Genomic DNA, 22922 nt, shown 5'->3' with positions numbered 1-22922 from the left:
TTACATTATGGTACTCTACATTACATTATGGTACTCTTCATTACATTATAGTACCCTTCATTACGGTACTCTTCATTACGGTACTCTTCATTACATTATGGTACACTTCATTACGGTACTCTTCATTACATTACGGTACTCTTCATTACGGTACTCTTCATTACATTACGGTACTCTTCATTACATTATGGTACTCTTCATTACATTACGGTACTCTTCATTACATTATGGTACTCTTCATTACGGTACTCTTCATTACATTACGGTACTCTTCATTACGTTATGGTACTCTTCATTACGTTGCATAACATTTTTTCCTATCTCACAAATCTCATTTTTGGACGAGACTGACATCATGACCAGAATTATCCTATGTACACTTTATAGTCAATTTCAACAGTATAATAAATGTTTCTGACATATCTATGCCTTTTTCAAAACGAGAGGTTGCTGTTTTAGGGCAGGGAGGGTGGAGCGTGGAGAATCGGTTTGCAGCCAGTCGCTTTCTCTTAGATTAATCCGTGTTAAACTGAGGTACTGGGCTGTTTAGAGATGGCCAGGGGAGAGGAGAGGAAGGGTAGCTGTATAGTTGAATTAATGGGAGAGGATTAACCTCTGAGAGGAGGGGAAGGGTAGATCAGCAGTAGGCCCATCAATGAGTCGTAATCTGGTATACATCAACCAGTAGGACCACCATTGAGACGTAATCTGGTATACATCAACCAGTAGGACCACCATTGAGACGTAATCTGGTATACATCAACCAGTAGGACCACCAATGAGATGTAATCTGGTATACATCAACCAGTAGGACCACCAATGAGACGTAATCTGGTATACATCAACCAGTAGGACCACCAATGAGATGTAATCTGGTATACATCAACCAGTAGGACCACCATTGAGACGTAATCTGGTATACATCAACCAGTAGGACCACCAATGAGACGTAATCTGGTATACATCAACCAGTAGGACCACCAATGATACGTAATCTGGTATACATCAACCAGTAGGACCATCAATGAGACATATCCTGTAAAGTAAAGTGGATAATGACGCTGCTTTTGCGTACAGTACCTCAGTGATGGCTTGATGATAGCTCATTGATGCATCTCCTGCAGACAGACACAGACCACAGCATATGGGTTATAATTAGAGGTCGACCGATTATGATTTTTCAACGCCAATACCGATTATTGGAGAATTAAAAAAGCCGATTCGGATTAATCGGCTGATATTTATTGCTATTTTTGCAATAATGACAATTACAACAATATTGAATGAACAATGAACACTTTTGTTTTAACTTTATATAATACATCAATAAAATCAATTTAGTCCCAAATAAATAATGAAACATGTTAAATTTGGTTTAAATAATGCAAAAACACAGTGTTGGAGGAGAAAGTAAAAGTGCAATATGTGCCGTGTAAGAAAGCTAACGTTTCAGTTCCTTGCTCAGAACATGAGAACATTTGAAAGCTGGTGGTTCCTTTAAGAAGTTTTAGGTTGTAGTTATTATAGGAATTATAGGACTATTTCTCTCTATACCATTTGTATTTCATATTCCTTTGACTATTGGATGTTCTTATAGGCACTTTAGTATTGACAGCCTAATCTCAGGAGTTGATAGGCTTGAAGTCATAAACAGCGCTGTGCTTCAAGCATTGCTAAGAGCTGCTGGCAAAAGCAGTACAGTGCTGTTTTAATGAATGCTTACGAGCCTGCTGCTTCCTACCACCGCTCAGTCAGACTGCTCTATCAAATATCAAATCATAGACTTAATTATAATATAATAAACACACAGAAATACGAGCCTTAGGTGATTAATATGGTCAAATCAGGAAACGATCATTTCAAAAACAAAACATTTATTCTTTCACTGAAATACGGAACCGTTCCGTATTTTATCTAACGGGTGGCATCCATAAGTCTAAATATTCCTGTTACATTGTACAACCTTCAATGTTATGTCATAATTATGTACATTTCGGGCAATTGGATTGCAATGTAATCGGCCATAATGTAATGCAATGTAATCGGCCATAATGTAATGTAATGTAATCTGCCATAATGTAATGTAATGTAATCGGCCGTAATGTAATGTAATCTGCCATAATGTAATGTAATGTAATCTGCCATAATGTAATGTAATGTAATCGGCCATAATGTAATGCAATGTAATCGGCCATAATGTAATGTAATGTAATTGGCCATAATGTAATGTAATATAATCGGCCATAATGTAATGTAATCTGCCATAATGTAATGCAATGTAATCGGCCATAATGTAATGTAATGTAATCGGCCATAATGGGCGGAGGTGGGAATGTAATGCAATGTAATAATGTAATGTAATGTAATCGGCCATAATGTAATCGTAATGTAATGTATGCAATAATCGGCCATAATGTAATGCAATCGGCCATAATGTAATAATGTAATGCAATGTAATCGCCATAATGTAATGCAATGAGAATCGCCATAATGTAATGCAAATGTAGGACCATAATGTAATGCAATGTAATCGGCCATAATGTAATGCATGTAATCGGCCATAATGTAATGCAATGTAATCGGCCATAATGTAATGCAATGTAATCAACCATAATGTAATGCCAATGTAATCTGGCCATAATGTAATGTAATCAACCATAATGTAATGCAATGTAAATAATGTAATGTAATGGCCATAATGTAATGCAATGTAATCGGCCATAATGTAATGTAATGTAATCGGCCATAATGTAATGCAATGTAATCGGCCATAATGTAATGCAATGTAATTGGCCATAATGTAATGCAGTAATCGGCCATAATGTAATGTAATGTAATGGCCATAATGTAATGTAATGTAATGGCCATAATGTAATGTAATGTAATCTAATGCATAATGTAATGCAATGACCATAATGTAATGTAATGTAATGGGCCATAATGTAATGCAATGTAATCGGCCATAATGTAATGTAATGTAATGTAAAAGCCATAATGTAATGCAATGTAATCGGCTGATATGTAATGTATCGGCCATGACAATGTAATGCAATATTAATGTAATGTAATGTAATCACCATAATGTAATGTAATAATACATAATGTAATGTAATGTAATGCAATGTAATCGGCCATAATGTAATGTAATGTAATCGGCCATAATGTAATGTAATCGTTCAATGTAATGTAATGCATAATGTAATCGGCCATAATGTAATGCAATGTAATCGCCATAATGTAATGCAATGTAATTCCTTGCCATAACATGAGAATTAATGCCAAATGTAATCGGCCATAATGTAATGCAATGTAATCGCCATAATGTAATGCAATGTAATCGGCCATAATGTAATGCAATGTAATTGGCCATAATGTAATGCAATGTAATCGGCCATAATGTATGTAATGTAATCCATAATGTAATGCATAAATGTAATGTAATGCAATGTAATGCAATGTAATCGGCCATAATGTAATGTAATGTAATGGGCCATAATGTAATGCAATGTAATCGGCCATAATGTAATGTAATGTAATGTAATGCAATGTAATGTAATGTAATGTAATGGGCCATAATGTAATGTAATGTAATCGGCCATAATGTAATGTAATGTAATGTAATGGGCCATAATGTAATGTAATGTAATCGGCCATAATGTAATGTAATCGGCCATAATGTAATGTAATGTAATGCAATGTAATCGGCCATAATGTAATGCAATGTAATCGGCCATAATGTAATCGGCCATAATGTAATGCAATGTAATCGGCCATAATGTAATGCAATGTAATCGGCCATAATGTAATCGGCCATAATGTAATGCAATGTAATCGGCCATAATGTAATGCAATGTAATCGGCCATAATGTAATGCAATGTAATTGGCCATAATGTAATGCAATGTAATAATAATGTAATGCAATGTAATGGCCATAATGTAATGCAATGTAATTGGCCATAATGTAATGCAATGTAATGTAATGCAATGGGCCATAATGTAATGCAATGTAATCGTAATAATGTAATGCAATGTAATTAATGTAATGCAATGTAATCGGCCATAATGTAATGTAATGGGCCATAATGTAATGCAATGTAATCGGCCATAATGTAATCGGCCATAATGTAATGCAATGTAATCGGCCATAATGTAATGCAATGTAATTGGCCATAATGTAATGCAATGTAATCGGCCATAATGTAATGTAATGTAATCGGCCATAATGTAATGCAATGTAATCGGCCATAATGTAATGTAATGGGCCATAATGTAATGCAATGTAATCGACCATAATGTAATGTAATGTAATCGGCCATAATGTAATGCAATGTAATCGGCCATAATGTAATGCAATGTAATTGGCCATAATGTAATGCAATGTAATCGGCCATAATGTAATGTAATGTAATGGGCCATAATGTAATGCAATGTAATCGGCCATAATGTAATGTAATGTAATGGGCCATAATGTAATGCAATGTAATCGACCATAATGTAATGTAATCGGCCATAATGTAATGCAATGTAATCGGCCATAATGTAATGTAATGTAATGGGCCATAATGTAATGTAATGTAATCGGCCATAATGTAATGTAATGTAATGTAATGGGCCATAATGTAATGTAATGTAATCGGCCATAATGTAATGTAATCGGCCATAATGTAATGTAATGTAATGTAATCGGCCATAATGTAATGCAATGTAATCGGCCATAATGTAATGCAATGTAATCGGCCATAATGTAATCGGCCATAATGTAATGCAATGTAATCGGCCATAATGTAATGCAATGTAATCGGCCATAATGTAATGCAATGTAATGGGCCATAATGTAATGCAATGTAATCGGCCATAATGTAATGCAATGTAATCGGCCATAATGTAATGCAATGTAATTGGCCATAATGTAATGCAATGTAATCGGCCATAATGTAATGCAATGTAATTGGCCATAATGTAATGCAATGTAATCGGCCATAATGTAATGCAATGTAATCGGCCATAATGTATGTAATGTAATTGGCCATAATGTAATGCAAATGTAATCGCCATAATGTAATGCAATGTAATCAGCCATAATGTAATGCAATGTAATCGGCCATAATGTAATGCAATGTAATCGGCCATAATGTAATGCAATGTAATCGGCCATAATGTAATGCAATGTAATCGGCCATAATGTAATCGGCCATAATGTAATGCAATGTAATCGGCCATAATGTAATTGGCCATAATGTAATGCAATGTAATCGGCCATAATGTAATGCAATGTAATCGGCCATAATGTAATGCAATGTAATTGGCCATAATGTAATGCAATGTAATCGGCCATAATGTAATGCAATGTAATCGGCCATAATGTAATGCAATGTAATCGGCCATAATGTAATGCAATGTAATCGGCCATAATGTAATTGGCCATAATGTAATGCAATGTAATCGGCCATAATCGGCGTCCAAAAAGGCGGATTACCTGCCACGCCCTGACCTTAGTATTCTTTGTTTTTCTTTATTATTTTGGTTAGGTTAGGGTGTGACGAGGGTGGTATGTGTGGTTTGTCTCATCTAGTGTTTTTGTTTGTCTAGGTGTGTGTCTAGTCTAGACATATTGTAGGTCTATGGTGTCCTGGATTGGATCCCAATCAGAGGCAGCTGTTTATCGTTGTCTCTGATTGGGGATTCTACTTAGGTTGCCATTTTCCAGTTTGGTTTGTGGGTTATTGTCTATGTGATGTTGCATGTTTGCACTCAGTGTTGATAGCGGTGACGTTCGTCTTGTTATTTTGTTCGTTTGTTTAGTGTACTCTTGTGTTCATTCGTCTTACATTAAAAGTATGTATTCTGCGCTTTGGTCTTCTCACTACGACGATCGTGACATTACCGATGGTTATGAAAACTTGAGATCGTCTGTAATTAATCGGCCATGCCGATGACAGTAGTACAGCTAGACAAAGAGGAAGAAAATGACAATATCCCTTTGTAATGTCCATGAATGCGAAATACATGTAAAAACATCCACTGTTCAAGGCAAGGATTCCCAAACTTGGTCCTCGGGAACACCAAGGTGTGTTTAGTACCATAAAGTACCAAGGTGTGTTTAGTACCATAAAGTACCGAGGTGTGTTTAGTACCATAAAGTACCAAGGTGTGTTTAGTACCATAAAGTACCGAGGTGTGTTTAGTACCATAAAGTACCAAGGTGTGTTTAGTACCATAAAGTACCGAGGTGTGTTTAGTACCATAAAGTACCAAGGTGTGTTTAGTACCATAAAGTACCAAGGTGTGTTTAGTACCATAAAGTACCGAGGTGTGTTTAGTACCATAAAGTACCAAGGTGTGTTTAGTACCATAAAGTACCAAGGTGTGTACTTCAAAAGTTGGAGACTTTTATCTCCCTCACCAACTTCAAACATCTGCTATCTGAGCAGCTAACCGATCGCTGCAGCTGTACATAGTCTATTGGTAAATAGCCCACCCAATTTACCTACCTCATCCCCATACTGTTTTTATTTATTTACTTTTCTGCTCTTTTGCACACCAGTATCTCTACCTGTACATGACCATCTGATCATTTATCACTCCAGTGTTAATCTGCTAAATTGTAATTTTTCGCCTACCTCCTCATGCCTTTTGCACACAATGTATATAGACTCTTTTTTTTCTTTCATTCTACTGTGTTATTGACTTGTTTATTGTTTACTCCATGTGTAACTCTGTGTTTCTGTCTGTTCACACTGCTTTTCTTTATCTTGGCCAGGTAGCCTACCTGGTTAAATAAATGTGAAATAAATAAATAACTAAAACATAATCAACTAATCATCAAGCTATGATAATTTCAATCAGCTGTGTAATGTTAGGGGGGGTAAAAAAAAAGTGCACTATTTTGGGGTCCCGAGGACCTAGTTTGGGAAACGCTGGGCTAGTTGTCACTAAAGCATGTTATTACTATCTCTAGTGCTCATAGGGCCAAAAGTAGGCGAATGGAAAGAAAATGAATTTTAGTCAATATTTAGTCTTACGATTTTCCTTCCCTCACCACTGCACAGTGTCCCTATTCTCCCATGTCCCTATTCTCCCATGTCCCTATTCTCCCATGTCCCTATTCTCCCATGTCCCTATTCTCCCATGTCCCTATTCTCCCATGTCCCTATTCTCCCATGTCCCTGTTCTCCCATGTCCCTGTTCTCCCATGTTCCTATTCTCCCATGTCCCTATTCTCCCATGTTCCTATTCTCCCATGTCCCTATTCTCCCATGTTCCTATTCTCCCATGTACCTATTCTCCCATGTCCCTATTCTCCCATGTCCCTATTCTCCCATGTCCCTATTCTCCCATGTCCCTATTCTCCCATGTACCTATTCTCCCATGTCCCTATTCTCCCATGTCCCTATTCTCCCATGTCCCTATTCTCCCATGTCCCTATTCTCCCATGTTCTTATTCTCCCATGTCCCTATTCTCCCATGTCCCTATTCTCCCATGTTCCTATTATCCCATGTACCTATTCTCCCATGTCCCTATTCTCCCATGTTCATATTCTCCCATGTTCCTATTCTCCCATGTCCCTATTCTCCCATGTTCCTATTCTCCCATGTCCCTATTCTCCCATGTTCCTATTCTCCCATGTCCCGATTCTCCCATGTTCCTATTCTCCCATGTCCCTATTCTCCCATGTCCCTATTCTCCCATGTTCCTATTCTCCCATGTACCTATTCTCCCATGTCCCTATTCTCCCATGTTCCTATTCTCCCATGTCCCTATTCTCCCATGTTCCTATTCTCCCATGTACCTATTCTCCCATGTCCCTATTCTCCCATGTCCCTATTCTCCCATGTTCCTATTCTCCCATGTTCCTATTCTCCCATGTTCCTATTCTCCCATGTCCCTATTCTCCCATGTTCCTATTCTCCCATGTACCTATTCTCCCATGTCCCTATTCTCCCATGTCCCTATTCTCCCATGTTCCTATTCTCCCATGTCCCTATTCTCCCATGTTCCTATTCTCCCATGTCCCTATTCTCACATGTTCCTATTCTCCCATGTCCCTATTCTCCCATGTTCCTATTCTCCCATGTCCCTATTCTCCCATGTCCCTATTCTCCCATGTTCCTATTCTCCCATGTTCCTATTCTCCCATGTCCCATGTACCTATTCTCCCATGTTCCTATTCTCGCATGTACCTATTCTCCCATGTCCCTATTCTCCCATGTTCCTATTCTCCCATGTCCCTATTCTCCCATGTACCTATTCTCCCATGTTCCTATTCTCCCATGTCCCTATTCTCCCATGTCCCTATTCTCCCATGTCCCTATTCTCCCATGTCCCTATTCTCCCATGTTCCTATTCTCCCATGTTCCTATTCTCCCATGTCCCTATTCTCCCATGTCCCTATTCTCCCATGTCCCTATTCTCCCATGTTCCTATTCTCCCATGTTCCTATTCTCCCATGTCCCTATTCTCCCATGTCCCTATTCTCCCATGTCCCTATTCTCCCATGTCCCTATTCTCCCATGTCCCTATTCTCCCATGTTCCTATTCTCCCATGTCCCTATTCTCCCATGTCCCATGTCCCTATTCTCCCATGTCCCTATTCTCCCATGTCCATATTCTCCCATGTCCCATGTCCCTATTCTCCCATGTTCCTATTCTCCCATGTCCCTATTCTCCCATGTCCCATGTCCCTATTCTCCCATGTCCCTATTCTCCCATGTCCCTATTCTCCCATGTCCCTATTCTCCCATGTTCCTATTCTCCCATGTTCCTATTCTCCCATGTTCCTATTCTCCCATGTTCCTATTCTCCCATGTCCCTATTCTCCCATGTCCCTATTCTCCCATGTCCCTATTCTCCCATGTCCCATGTCCCTATTCTCCCATGTCCCTATTCTCCCATGTACCTATTCTCCCATGTACCTATTCTCCCATGTCCCTATTCTCCCATGTTCCTATTCTCCCATGTACCTATTCTCCCATGTACCTCTTCTCCCATGTCCCTATTCTCCCATGTACCTATTCTCCCATGTACCTATTCTCCCATGTCCCTATTCTCCCGTGTACCTATTCTCCCATGTCCCTATTCTCCCATGTCCCTATTCTCCCATGTCCCTATTCTCCCGTGTACCTATTCTCCCATGTCCCTATTCTCCCATGTCCCTATTCTCCCGTGTACCTATTCTCCCATGTCCCTATTCTCCCGTGTCCCTATTCTCCCGTGTACCTATTCTCCCATGTTCCTATTCTCCCATGTCCCTATTCTCCCATGTCCCTATTCTCCCATGTACCTATTGTCGGTGTGTGCTTCTCACACTGTGTGTGTGTCGGTGTGTTCTTCTCACACTGTGTGTGTGTCGGTGTGTGCTTCTCACACTGTGTGTGTGTCGGTGTGTGCTTCTCACACTGTGTGTGTGTCGGTGTGTGCTTCTCACACTGTGTGTGTGTCGGTGTGTTCTTCTCACACTGTGTGTGTGTCGGTGTGTTCTTCTCACACTGTGTGTGTGTCGGTGTGTTCTTCTCACACTGTGTGTGTGTCGGTGTGTGCTTCTCACACTGTGTGTGTGTCGGTGTGTGCTTCTCACACTGTGTGTGTGTCGGTGTGTGCTTCTCACACTGTGTGTGTGTCGGTGTGTTCTTCTCACACTGTGTGTGTGTCGGTGTGTTCTTCTCACACTGTGTGTGTGTCGGTGTGTTCTTCTCACATTGTGTGTGTGTTGGTGTGTGTTTCAGGTGTACACAGCGTCGGGCCCCAATGGAACCACAGGGAAGACCTTTAAAGTTCACCTCCAGCTCTGGGATACAGCTGGACAGGAGAGGTACTGGAACTGCATCCTAATGCATTTAAATGTAGCTCATAAAATGTTACAAATGTGCCTATAATGCATTATAAAGATAGGGTATTCCTACGACTACCCTATCTTACCTAAGCTTCGCTTAACATGAAATTATTGGTGAAACCACTGCTGCCATTCAGTTTTGTAGCTTGATGTTTTGTTCAACTACTGTATATCTCAAGCTCTAGCTTTAGAAGAACCCGCGATATGCTTGATGAATGTAAAATGCGGCCATCTCCAGGAAGAGGGTTGGACTGAAAACCTACAGGACAGTAGATCTCCAGGAAGAGGGTTGGACTGAAAACCTACAGGACAGTAGATCTCCGGGAAGAGGGTTGGACTGAAAACCCACAGGACAGTAGATCTCCAGGAAGAGGGTTGGACTGAAAACCTACAGGACAGTAGATCTCCAGGAAGAGGGTTGGACTGAAAACCTACAGGGCAGTAGATCTCCAGGAAGAGGGTTGGACTGAAAACCTACAGGACAGTAGATCTCCAGGAAGAGGGTTGGGCAGCCCTGATATAGGGAATAGGGTTCCATAGGACTCTGGTCTAAAGTAGTGCACTATATAGGGAATAGTGTGTCATTTGGAATGCATTCAAGAATTGTTCTGCTATCAGAGACAATAAACACACTGGGAGGCAGCGGTTGATTCAAGGCTGCCAGTCCATTTATCAAGCTTTGACTCATAGTTTGATGACTCATCAGTATGTATTATGTAATGTTTATGTTACACACACACACACACACACACACACACACACACACACACACACACACACACACACACACACACACACACACACACACACACACACACACACACACACACACACACACACACACACACACACACACAAACACACACACACATCAACTCAACAATTTAATTTCTGACCGGGCCTTCTCTCTGCCAGAATGAGATTTGCAATTCTCTAAATTGAAAGATCATAACGAATTTGTGCCTTGAATCACTTTACAGAGCTGGCAATCTTGGTAATGTATTAGACACTAAATTAATGAACGAACTGTCACCATTGACAGAGATATAGTCAGTATACGTGACACGTGCGGGAATCGAAACCACAACTCTGATGTTGCCATCACTCAATCAAATAAATCAAATCGATTTATAAAGCCCTTCTTACATCAGGTGTACAGAAACCCATTGAACTGTCTCCATCACCATTCTCAAACCTTCCCTAAGCCAGTGCTCGGCTGATTGGTGTCCCACGTTTCCCCAGCCCTGACTAACAAACCTGGTTAAAATAGTGGTATTTTAAACTGGAGACCTGGGTCACCATCCCGGTTCTAAATTGGAACGCCGTCGGTAAATATCTGTTGTTGTCTCTCCACCCCCTCCCAGGTTCAGGAGTCTGACCACAGCATTCTTCAGAGATGCCATGGGCTTCCTGCTCATGTTTGACCTCACCAGCCAGCAGAGCTTTCTCAACGTCCGCAACTGGATGAGTATGTTGTGGTCTAGGTGCACGCACGCACACACACACACACACACACTTGAGATAATATATGTGCCATTTAGCAGACACATTTATCCAAGGCAATTTATTGGTGGATACATTTTTCTTATGGGTGGCCCCAGCGGAAATCAAACCCATTACCATTGGCCCCAGCGGAAATCAAACCCATAACCATTGGCCCCAGCGGAAATCAAACCCATTACCATTGGCCCCAGCGGAAATCAAACCCATGACCATTGGCCCCAGCGGAAATCAAACCCATTACCATTGGCTCTAGCAACTGAGCTGCACAAGATCACTTTACAAGACACATCTCTTCTAAACACCAGCATGTTTCAACCTGAATGGTACAGAACATGGCCAGGCCAGGGTTGGGGATTCAGTCAATTCGCTTATTCAATTGATTTAAAAAAAATAAAAAAACGTTTTCCCCCTGACCTTTATTTAACCAGTCAGTTAATAACAAATTCTTATTGACAATGATGTCCTGGTATTTGAAAGGAAGACAGTTTAATTAAGGAGGTATTGGAAGAGCAGACAGGTCCTTCAGTGGATCAATATCAATCAATACTGTAATCATCCTCAGAGCTCGGCCTGGAGGGAGGGCACAGGAAGTAGGCAAAGGTTAGTAGTAAACTGTTTTCGGGAGAAAGGAAAATGCAGACCTGAGTTAACGAGGCCCAGTCCAGATTTAGCGAGGCCCAGACCTAATTTAGCGAGACCCAGATCTAATTTAGCAAGGCCCAGTCCTGAGTTAGCGAGGCCCAGTCCTGAGTTAGCGAGGCCCAGTCCAGAGTTAGCAAGGCCCAGACCTGAGTTAGCGAGGTTAGCGAGGCCCAGTCCAGAGTTAGCAAGGCCCAGACCTGAGTTAGCGAGGTTAGCGAGGCCCAGTCCAGAGTTAACGAGGCCCATACTTGAGTAAGCGAGGCGCATACTTGAGTTAGCGAGGTTAGCGAGGCCTAGTCCAGCCTTAGCGAGGCCCAGTCCAGCATTAGCGAGGCCCGGTCCAGTGGTCCAAAACACTTGAAAAGAAGTGATCCTCACCCTGTATTACTCTGATACAATACTTTTATTAATTAGCCAACGTTTTGACAGCAAGCTGCCTTCATCAGGATGTCAGGGTAGTAGTATGCAGCTGTGGCATTCTGTATTCTAATCACACTGATGGAATGTAAACCAATCAGGGTTTAGGCCTGACCATCCAATCAGGGTTTAGGCCTGACCATCCAATCAGGGTTTAGGCCTGACCATCCAATCAGGGTTTAGGCCTGGGCATAGCACTATTACAGCATCCACTTTAGTTGTTAATGATCTTATCAATGCTTTAGACACTAAAATAAAATGTTCTGCTTTGTTTGTTAGACCTGTCAAAAGGATTTTGACACCGTTGATCGTGTCATTTTATTGAACAAGTTGTCCTCGATAGGCCTGAGTTCTGACGCCTGTTCTTGGTTTCATAATTCTCTTAGTGACAGAACTCAGGCCGTCGTGATTGATGGTGGTTAGGTCTGAATTTCTTGAAGTACATCAAGGTGTACCACAGGGATCCATTTTGGGACCTGCTCTCTTCACTATTTATATAAACCCCATTGGTCAATCTGTTAAAAAATCTGAAACTTAATCTATGATCTGACTGTTGATCTGACTTTTGATCTGACTGTTGATCTGACTGTTGATCTGACTGTTGCCCCGGCTGTTGATCTGACTGTTGATCTGACTGTTGCCCCGGTTGTTGATCTGACTGTTGATCTGACTATTGCCCCGGCTGTTGATCTGACTGTTGATCTGACTGTTGCCCCGGTTGTTGATCTGACTGTTGATCTGACTGTTGCCCCGACTGTTGATCTGACTGTTGATCTGACTGTTGCCCCGACTGTTGCCCCGACTGTTGATCTGACTGTTACCCCGACTGTTGATCTGACTATTGCCCCGACTGTTGATCTGACTGTTGATCTGGCTGTTGCCCCGGCTGTTGATCTGACTGTTGATCTGACTGTGTCAAAACTACAGTCAGATTTTAAAGCTATGCAGGAATCCCTTGCTGATATAAAATGTGTGCTTAATATGGGCTAAAACCAAATACATGTTTGTTTTAAACTCTCTAAATAATGTTTCAGATGGACCACATGTTCACTCATTAGATGGTTCAGATGGACCACATGTTCACTCATTAGATGATTCAGATGGACCACATGTTCACTCATTAGATGATTCAGATGGACCACATGTTCACTCATTAGATGATTCAGATGGACCACATGTTCACTCATTAGATGATTCAGATGGACCACATGTTCACTCATTAGATGATTCAGATGGACCACATGTTCACTCATTAGATGATTCAGATGGACCACATGTTCACTCATTAGATGATTCAGATGGACTGCATGTTCACTCATTAGATGACTCAGATGGACCACATGTTAACCTATTAGATGATTCAGATGGACCACATGTTCACTCATTAGATGATTCAGATGGACCACATGTTCACACATTAGATGATTCAGATGGACCACATGTTCACTCATTAGATGATTCAGATGGACCACATGTTCACTCATTAGATGGTTCAGATGGACCACATGTTCACTCATTAGATGGTTCAGATGGATCACATGTTCACTCATTAGATGATTCAGATGGACTGCATGTTCACTCATTAGATGATTCAGATGCACCACATGTTAACCTATTAGATGATTCAGATGGACCACATGTTCACTCATTAGATGATTCAGATGAACCACATGTTCACTCATTAGATGATTCAGATGGACCACATGTTCACTTATTAGATGATTCAGATGGACTAACTGTTGTCCCCAGGCTAGCTGCAGGCCAATGCTAACTGTTCTATGTTGTCCTCAGGCCAGCTGCTGGCCAATGCTAACTGTTCCATGTTGTCCTCAGGCCAGCTGCAGGCCAATGCTAACTGTTCCATGTTGTCCTCAGGCCAGCTGCAGGCCAATGCTAACTGTTCCATGTTGTCCTCAGGCCAGTTGCAGGCCAATGCTAACTGTTCCATGTTGTCCTCAGGCTAGCTACAGGCCAATGCTAACTGTTGTCCCCAGGCTAGCTGCAGGCCAATGCTAACTGTTCTATGTTGTCCTCAGGCCAGCTGCTGGCCAATGCTAACTGTTCCATGTTGTCCTCAGGCCAGCTGCAGGCCAATGCTAACTGTTCCATGTTGTCCTCAGGCCAGTTGCAGGCCAATGCTAACTGTTCCATGTTGTCCTCAGGCTAGCTACAGGCCAATGCTAACTGTTGTCCCCAGGCTAGCTGCAGGCCAATGCTAACTGTTCTATGTTGTCCTCAGGCCAGCTGCTGGCCAATGCTAACTGTTCCATGTTGTCCTCAGGCCAGCTGCAGGCCAATGCTAACTGTTCCATGTTGTCCTCAGGCCAGCTGCAGGCCAATGCGTACTGTGAGAACCCAGACATGGTGTTGGTGGGCAACAAGGCAGACCTGACGGACCAGAGAGAGGTGCAGGAGGAGCAGGCTAAGGAACTAGCCGACAAGTACGGGTGAGTAGGAGAGAGCTACCCCCCGTCATCTACAAAGACAGTGAGCTCCAAAAGTAGAGGGACAGCGACACGTGTTTAGTTATTTTGCCTCTGTATTCCAGCACTTTGGATTTGAAATGATACAATAACTATGAGGTTAAAGTGCAGACTGTCAGCTTTAATTTGAGGGTATTTTCATCCATATCGGATGAACCGTTTAGAAGTTACAACACTTTTTGTACATAGTCCTTCCATTTTAGGGGGACAAATTCACTGTATTAAAGTAGTGAAAAGTTTAGTATTTGGTCCCATATTCATAGCACTCAATGACTACATTAAGCTTGTGAATCTACAAACTTGTTGGATTCATTTGCTGTTTGTTTTGGTTGTGTTACAGATTATTCTGTGCCAAATAGAAATGAATAGTAAATAATGTATTGTATAATTTTTAAGACCCTTTTAATGTAAATTAGAATAGAATATGTCTCTTAACACTTCTACATTACTCTCACCATTACAATAACAGGGGATGTTAGCATTTTATATCATACCTCCAAGACATGCTAACCTCTCACCATTACAATAACAGGGGAGGTTAGCATTTTATATCATACCCCCAAGACATGCTAACCTCTCACCATTACAATAACAGGGGATGTTAGCATTTTATATTATACCTCCAAGACATGCTAACCTCTCACCATTACAATAACAGGGGAGGTTAGCATTTTATATCATACCTCCAAGACATGCTAACCTCTCACCATTACAATAACAGGGGAGGTTAGCATTTTATATCATACCCACAAACATGCTAACATCTCACCATTACAATAACAGGGGAGGTTAGCATTTTATATCATACCCCCAAGACATGCTAACCTCTCACCATTACAATAACAGGGGAGGTTAGCATTTTATATCATACCTCCAAGACATGCTAACCTCTCACCATTACAATAACAGGGGAGGTTAGCATTTTATATCATACCCACAAACATGCTAACATCTCACCATTACAATAACAGGGGAGGTTAGCATTTTATATCATACCCCCAAGACATGCTAACCTCTCACCAATACAATAACAGGGGAGGTTAGCATTTTATATCATACCCACAAACATGCTAACATCTCACCATTACAATAACAGGGGAGGTTAGCATTTTATATCATACCCCCAAGACATGCTAACCTCTCACCAATACAATAACAGGGAGGTTAGCATTTTATATCATACCTCTCACAAACATGCTAACATCTCACCAATACAATAACAGGGGAGGTTAGCATTTTATATCATACCCCCAAGACATGCTAACCTCTCACCATTACAATAACAGGGGAGGTTAGCATTTTATATCATACCCCCAAGACATGCTAACCTCTCACCATTACAATAACAGGGGAGGTTAGCATTTTATATCATACCCCCAAGACATGCTAACCTCTCACCATTACAATAACAGGGGAGGTTAGCATTTTATATCATACCCCCAAGACATGCTAACCTCTCACCATTACAATAACAGGGGAGGTTAGCATTTTATATCATACCCCCAAGACATGCTAAAGTAGTGCACTATATAGGGCATAGGGTGCCATCTGTCCTGTCTGAGTGCTGGGCTTATCATTCAGAGCTGTACTAGCAGAGAGGTTGTGGTTCATTAACATAAAATAATACCTGGTGGATCTGTTCTCAAGACACAACCGGAGTCATTTGGTTGTTATTACAACAGCCTCTATCGTGTTCAGTCCCTTATACCCTAACGTGCTTGACATGGTCCCTCGATTTAACTTTCAGATATAAGATACGACTAGTAAGACCAGGTAGAATGCTCTGATGTGGGTTTTGGTGTGATCTTTTCTGATGTGGGTGTTGATGTGGTCCTGTCTGGTGGGTTCCTGTCTGATGTGGGTGTTGGTTTGGTCCTGTCTGATGTGGGTGTTGATGTTGTCCTGTCTGATGTGGGTGTTGATGTGGGTGTTGGTATGGTCCTGTCTGATGTGGGTGTTGATGTGGTCCTGTCTGATGTGGTCCTGTCTGATGTGGGTGTTGATGTAGTCCTGTCTGATGTGGGTGTTGGTGTGGTCCTGTCTGATGTGGGTGTTGATGTAGTCCTGTCTGATGTGGGTGTTGGTGTGGTCCTGTCTGATGTGGGTGTTGGTGTGGTCCTGTCTGATGTGGGTGTTGATGTAGTCCTGTCTGATGTGGGTGTTGGTGTGGTCCTGTCTGATGTGGTCCTGTCTGATGTGGTCATGTCTGATGTGGGTGTTGGTGTTGTCCTGTCTGATGTGGGTGTTGGTGTTGTCCTGTCTGATGTGGGTGTTGATGTGTTCCTGTCTGATGTGGGTGTTGATGTGATGTGGGTGTTGGTGTTGGTGTGGTCCTGTCTGATGTGGGTGTTGATGTGGTCCTGTCTGATGTGGTCATGTCTGATGTGGGTGTTGGTGTTGTCCTGTCTGATGTGGGTGTTGATGTGGTCCTCTCTGATGTGGGTGTTGATGTGTTCCTGTCTGATGTGGGTGTTGATGTGATGTGGGTGTTGGTGTTGGTGTGGTCCTGTCTGATGTGGGTGTTGGTGTGGTCCTGTCTGATGTGGGTGTTGATGTGGTCCTGTCTGATGTGGTCATGTCTGATGTGGGTGTTGGTGTTGTCCTGTCTGATGTGGGTGTTGATGTGGGTGTTGGTGTGGTCCTGTCTGATGTGGGTGTTGGTGTGGTCCTGTCTGATGTGGGTGTTGATGTAGTCCTGTCTGATGTGGGTGTTGGTATGGTCCTGTCTGATGTGGGTGTTGGTGTGGTCCTGTCTGATGTGGGTGTTGATGTAGTCCTGCCTTATGTGGTCCTGTCTGATGTGGTCATGTCTGATGTGGGTGTTGGTGTTGTCCTGTCTGATGTGGGTGTTGGTGTTGTCCTGTCTGATGTGGGTGTTGATGTGGGTGTTGGTATGGTCCTGTCTGATGTGGGTGTTGATGTGGTCCTGTCTGATGTGGTCCTGTCTGATGTGGGTGTTGATGTAGTCCTGTCTGATGTGGGTGTTGGTGTGGTCCTGTCTGATGTGGGTGTTGATGTAGTCCTGTCTGATGTGGGTGTTGGTGTGGTCCTGTCTGATGTGGGTGTTGGTGTGGTCCTGTCTGATGTGGGTGTTGATGTAGTCCTGTCTGATGTGGGTGTTGGTGTGGTCCTGTCTGATGTGGTCCTGTCTGATGTGGTCATGTCTGATGTGGGTGTTGGTGTTGTCCTGTCTGATGTGGGTGTTGGTGTTGTCCTGTCTGATGTGGGTGTTGATGTGTTCCTGTCTGATGTGGGTGTTGATGTGATGTGGGTGTTGGTGTTGGTGTGGTCCTGTCTGATGTGGGTGTTGATGTGGTCCTGTCTGATGTGGTCATGTCTGATGTGGGTGTTGGTGTTGTCCTGTCTGATGTGGGTGTTGATGTGGTCCTCTCTGATGTGGGTGTTGATGTGTTCCTGTCTGATGTGGGTGTTGATGTGATGTGGGTGTTGGTGTTGGTGTGGTCCTGTCTGATGTGGGTGTTGGTGTGGTCCTGTCTGATGTGGGTGTTGATGTGGTCCTGTCTGATGTGGTCATGTCTGATGTGGGTGTTGGTGTTGTCCTGTCTGATGTGGGTGTTGATGTGGGTGTTGGTGTGGTCCTGTCTGATGTGGGTGTTGGTGTGGTCCTGTCTGATGTGGGTGTTGATGTAGTCCTGTCTGATGTGGGTGTTGGTATGGTCCTGTCTGATGTGGGTGTTGGTGTGGTCCTGTCTGATGTGGGTGTTGATGTAGTCCTGCCTTATGTGGTCCTGTCTGATGTGGTCATGTCTGATGTGGGTGTTGGTGTTGTCCTGTCTGATGTGGGTGTTGGTGTTGTCCTGTCTGATGTGGGTGTTGATGTGTTCCTGTCTGATGTGGGTGTTGATGTGATGTGGGTGTTGGTGTTGGTGTGGTCCTGTCTGATGTGGGTGTTGGTGTGGTCCTGTCTGATGTGGGTGTTGATGTGGTCCTGTCTGATGTGGTCATGTCTGATGTGGGTGTTGGTGTTGTCCTGTCTGATGTGGGTGTTGATGTGGTCCTGTCTGATGTGGGTGTTGGTGTGGTCCTGTCTGATGTGGGTGTTGGTGTGGTCCTGTCTGGTGGGTTCCTGTCTGATGTGGGTGTTGGTGTGGTCCTGTCTGATGTGGGTGTTGGTGTGGTCCTGTCTGATGTGGGTGTTGGTGTGGTCCTGTCTGGTGGGTTCCTGTCTGATGTGGGTGTTGGTGTGGTCCTGTCTGATGTGGGTGTTGGTGTGGTCCTGTCTGATGTGGGTGTTGGTGTGGTCCTGTCTGATATGGGTGTTGATGTGGTCCTGTCTGATGTGGGTGTTGGTGTGGTCCTGTCTGATGTGGGTGTTGGTGTGATCCTGTCTGATGTGGGTGTTGGTGTGGTCCTGTCTGATGTGGGTGTTGGTGTGGTCCTGTCTGATGTGGGTGTTGATGTGGTCCTGTCTGATGTGGTCCTGTCTGATGTGGTCATGTCTGATGTGGGTGTTGGTGTTGTCCTGTCTGATGTGGGTGTTGATGTGGGTGTTGATGTGGTCCTGTCTGATGTGGGTGTTGGTGTGGTCCTGTCTGATGTGGGTGTTGGTGTGGTCCTGTCTGGTGGGTTCCTGTCTGATGTGGGTGTTGGTGTGGTCCTGTCTGATGTGGATGTTGGTGTGGTCCTGTCTGATGTGGGTGTTGGTGTGGTCCTGTCTGGTGGGTTCCTGTCTGATGTGGGTGTTGGTGTGGTCCTGTCTGATGTGGGTGTTGGTGTGGTCCTGTCTGATGTGGGTGTTGGTGTGGTCCTGTCTGATATGGGTGTTGATGTGGTCCTGTCTGATGTGGGTGTTGGTGTGGTCCTGTCTGATGTGGGTGTTGGTGTGGTCCTGTCTGATGTGGGTGTTGGTGTGGTCCTGTCTGATGTGGGTGTTGATGTAGTCCTGTCTGATGTGGGTGTTGGTGTGGTCCTGTCTGATGTGGGTGTTGATGTAGTCCTGCCTGATGTGGTCCTGTCTGATGTGGGTGTTGGTGTTGTCCTGTCTGATGTGGGTGTTGATGTGGGTGTTGGTATGGTCCTGTCTGATGTGGGTGTTGATGTGTTCCTGTCTGATGTGGGTGTTGGTGTTGTCCTGTCTGATGTGGGTGTTGGTGTGGTCCTGTCTGATGTGGGTGTTGATGTGTTCCTGTCTGATGTGGGTGTTGATGTGGTCCTGTCTGGTATGGGTGTTGATGTGGTCCTGTCTGATGTGGGTGTTGATGTGGGTGTTGGTATGGTCCTGTCTGATGTGGGTGTTGATGTGGTCCTGTCTGATGTGGGTGTTGATGTGGTCCTGTCTGGTGGGTTCCTGTCTGATGTGGGTGTTGGTGTGGTCCTGTCTGATGTGGGTGTTGGTGTGGTCCTGTCTGATGTGGGTTCTGTATGTTTCCTGTCTGATGTGGGTTCTGTATGTGTCCTGTCTGATGTGGGTGTTGGTGTGGTCCTGTCTGATGTGGGTGTTGGTGTGGTCCTGTCTGATGTGGGTTCTATGTGGGTTCTGTATGTGTCCTGTCTGATGTGGGTTCTGTATGTCCTGTCTGATGTGGTTCTGTATGTCCTGTCTGATGTGGGTGTTGGTGTGGTCCTGTCTGATCTGGTTCTGTTTGTGTCCTGTCTGATCTGGGTTCTGTATGTGTCCTGTCTGATCTGGTTTCTGTATGTGTCCTGTCTGATCTGGTTTCTGTATGTGTCCTGTCTGATGTGGGTTCTGTATGTCCTGTCTGATCTGGGTTCTGTATGTGTCCTGTCTGATGTGGGTTCTGTATGTGTCCTGTCTGATCTGGTTCTGTTTGTCCCCTGTAGGATCCCGTACTTTGAGACGTCGGCAGCGACGGGGTCTGAGGTGGACAAGGCGGTCATCACTCTGCTAGACCTGGTCATGAAGAGGATGGAGCAGTGTGTCGACAAGCCCACTGCCGAGCCCGCCAACGGGGAAGGAGCCACCAAGCTGGAGGACGCTGCGCCTGACCAGAAAAAGTGTGCATGTTAGACTTGGCCCCTCCCACGTCCCCTTCTCCCTACTCTGATTGGTGCTCTGGCACCCCCTCTGGTGGCCAGACACAGAAGTGCAGCAGCATTATGACAGCGTGATGTGTGAGGGGGCAGCTCAGTCAGCCACACTGCAATGGCGCTGTAGTGCTGGCCTTGCACGGCCTGTGTATCCTGTGCTGGGCCTGACTATATGTCTCTCCTGTCCTGTCCTGTGTTGCGTCTCAAATGTCACTCTGTTCCCTATTACAGAACTCCCCGAGTGGCGCAGCGTTCTGAGGCACTGCATCTCAGCACTAGAGGCGTCATTACAGACGCCCTGGTTCGATTCCTGGACTGTATCACAACCCGCCGTAATCGGGAGGTCCCATAGGGCGGCACACAATTGGCCCAGCGTCGTCCGGGTTAGGGTTCGGCCGGGGGGGGTAGGCCGTCGTTGTAAAATAACAATTTGTTCTTAACTGACTTGTCTAGTTAAATGATAACTAAAAGGTCAAATAAAGGTTAAATAAATATAGTGCATTACTAGTCATACAGTATGAATAGGGTGCCATTTGAGACAAGAGTCTGGCCTACCAAGAGAGTCTGGCCTACCAAGAGAGTCTGGCCTATCAGAGGCCTATGCTTTATAGGACTTTATATCCCAATGTTGTTTACATGTGTATGTCCAATCTAATCTACTGCCTTGGCTGTTAAGGCCCATCCATATTACAGTACCAATATTACAGTATATTAATAAAAACATGTGACCAGTTGTTTATATATGATTTATATTTCGTTTTTTTAATGTGTATTTTAAATATAAGTTCTCATTTTAGTTTTTTAGTTTTTTAAAATTTATTTTTAGTTTTAGAATAAATTATGCTTCCACACATTAATTTAAATGCCCAAATAACAGTAGACATTAACAGTGTCTAGCTAGACAATAACAGTGTCTAGCTAGACAATAACAGTGTCTAGCTAAACATTAACAGTGTCTAGCTAGACAATAACAGTGTCTAGCTAAACATTAACAGTGTCTAGCTAGACAATAACAGTGTCTAGCTAGACAATAACAGTGTCTAGCTAAACATTAACAGTGTCTAGCTAGACAATAACAGTGTCTAGCTAAACATTAACAGTGTCTAGCTAGACAATAACAGTGTCTAGCTAAACAATAACAGTGTCTAGCTAGACAATAACAGTGTCTAGCTAAACAATAACAGTGTCTAGCTAGACAATAACAGTAGACAATAACAGTGTCTAGCTAAACATTAACAGTGTCTAGCTAGACAATAACAGTGTCTAGCTAAACATTAACAGTGTCTAGCTAGACAATAACAGTGTCTAGCTAAACAATAACAGTGTCTAGCTAAACATTAACAGTGTCTAGCTAGACAATAACAGTGTCTAGCTAAACAATAACAGTGTCTAGCTAGACAATAACAGTAGACAATAACAGTGTCTAGCTAAACAATAACAGTGTCTAGCTAGACAATAACAGTGTCTAGCTAAACAATAACAGTGTCTAGCTAAACAATAACAGTGTCTAGCTAGACAATAACAGTGTCTAGCTAAACATTAACAGTGTCAAGATAAATGTGCATAAAATACAGTAACAACTTTATCATATTGTAATATCAGTCAGGAAAATATATTGCCAAAGCAGAAAATCTAATCTCTTGATAACTGCTGTTGGCGTGTTTGTCTGTGTGCCAAAATCACCTTCACATTTTCCTGTAGTCCCGGGGCAGGATTGTCTGTCTGTCTGTGGTTGTTACCAAGGGCCTTTGACATTCCTAGCTACTAATCTCATGTGACAGACTTTAACAATAAATCTAGCTAGTTAGCTAGTGCACTCGAGATGTAGTTCTGTGTTCCTTTTGCCCCATCTACCAGCTTTACAGGAACTAACCACACTCCTCACACCTCATGCCTAGTGATTACACACACCTCATGCCTAGTGATTACACACTCCTCATGCCTAGTGATTACACACTCCTCACACCTCATGCCTAGTGATTACACACTCCTCATGCCTAGTGATTACACACACCTCATGCCTAGTGATTACACACT

General features: G+C 43.1%; 1 protein-coding gene across 3 annotated transcripts in view; it reads left to right on the top strand.

The window, feature by feature from the left end:
- LOC135563846 (ras-related protein Rab-27B-like) overlaps positions 1 to 22706 on the top strand; it is a 109837-nt gene extending 87131 nt beyond the window's left edge. For 2 of the 3 annotated variants that reach the window (XM_065007652.1, XM_065007653.1), the window contains 5 exons: positions 9725 to 9810; positions 11196 to 11299; positions 14717 to 14840; positions 20679 to 20852; positions 21117 to 22706. In XM_065007652.1, coding sequence (XP_064863724.1) covers positions 9725 to 9810; positions 11196 to 11299; positions 14717 to 14840; positions 20679 to 20852; positions 21117 to 21237 — 609 coding nt within the window. In that variant the 3' untranslated portion in view covers positions 21238 to 22706. Of the gene's footprint in view, positions 1 to 9724; positions 9811 to 11195; positions 11300 to 14716; positions 14841 to 20678 lie in introns of all 3 variants that reach the window. The other variant, XM_065007654.1, reaches the window with a different exon arrangement.
- Positions 22707 to 22922: the final 216 nt, after the last annotated feature.

Source organism: Oncorhynchus nerka, linkage group LG22 (genome assembly GCF_034236695.1).
Source record: "Oncorhynchus nerka isolate Pitt River linkage group LG22, Oner_Uvic_2.0, whole genome shotgun sequence".
NCBI classification, from domain to species: Eukaryota; Metazoa; Chordata; class Actinopteri; order Salmoniformes; family Salmonidae; genus Oncorhynchus; species Oncorhynchus nerka.
The sequence above is the reverse complement of the archived record's forward strand: the minus strand, read 5'-3'. Positions and strand labels throughout refer to the sequence as shown.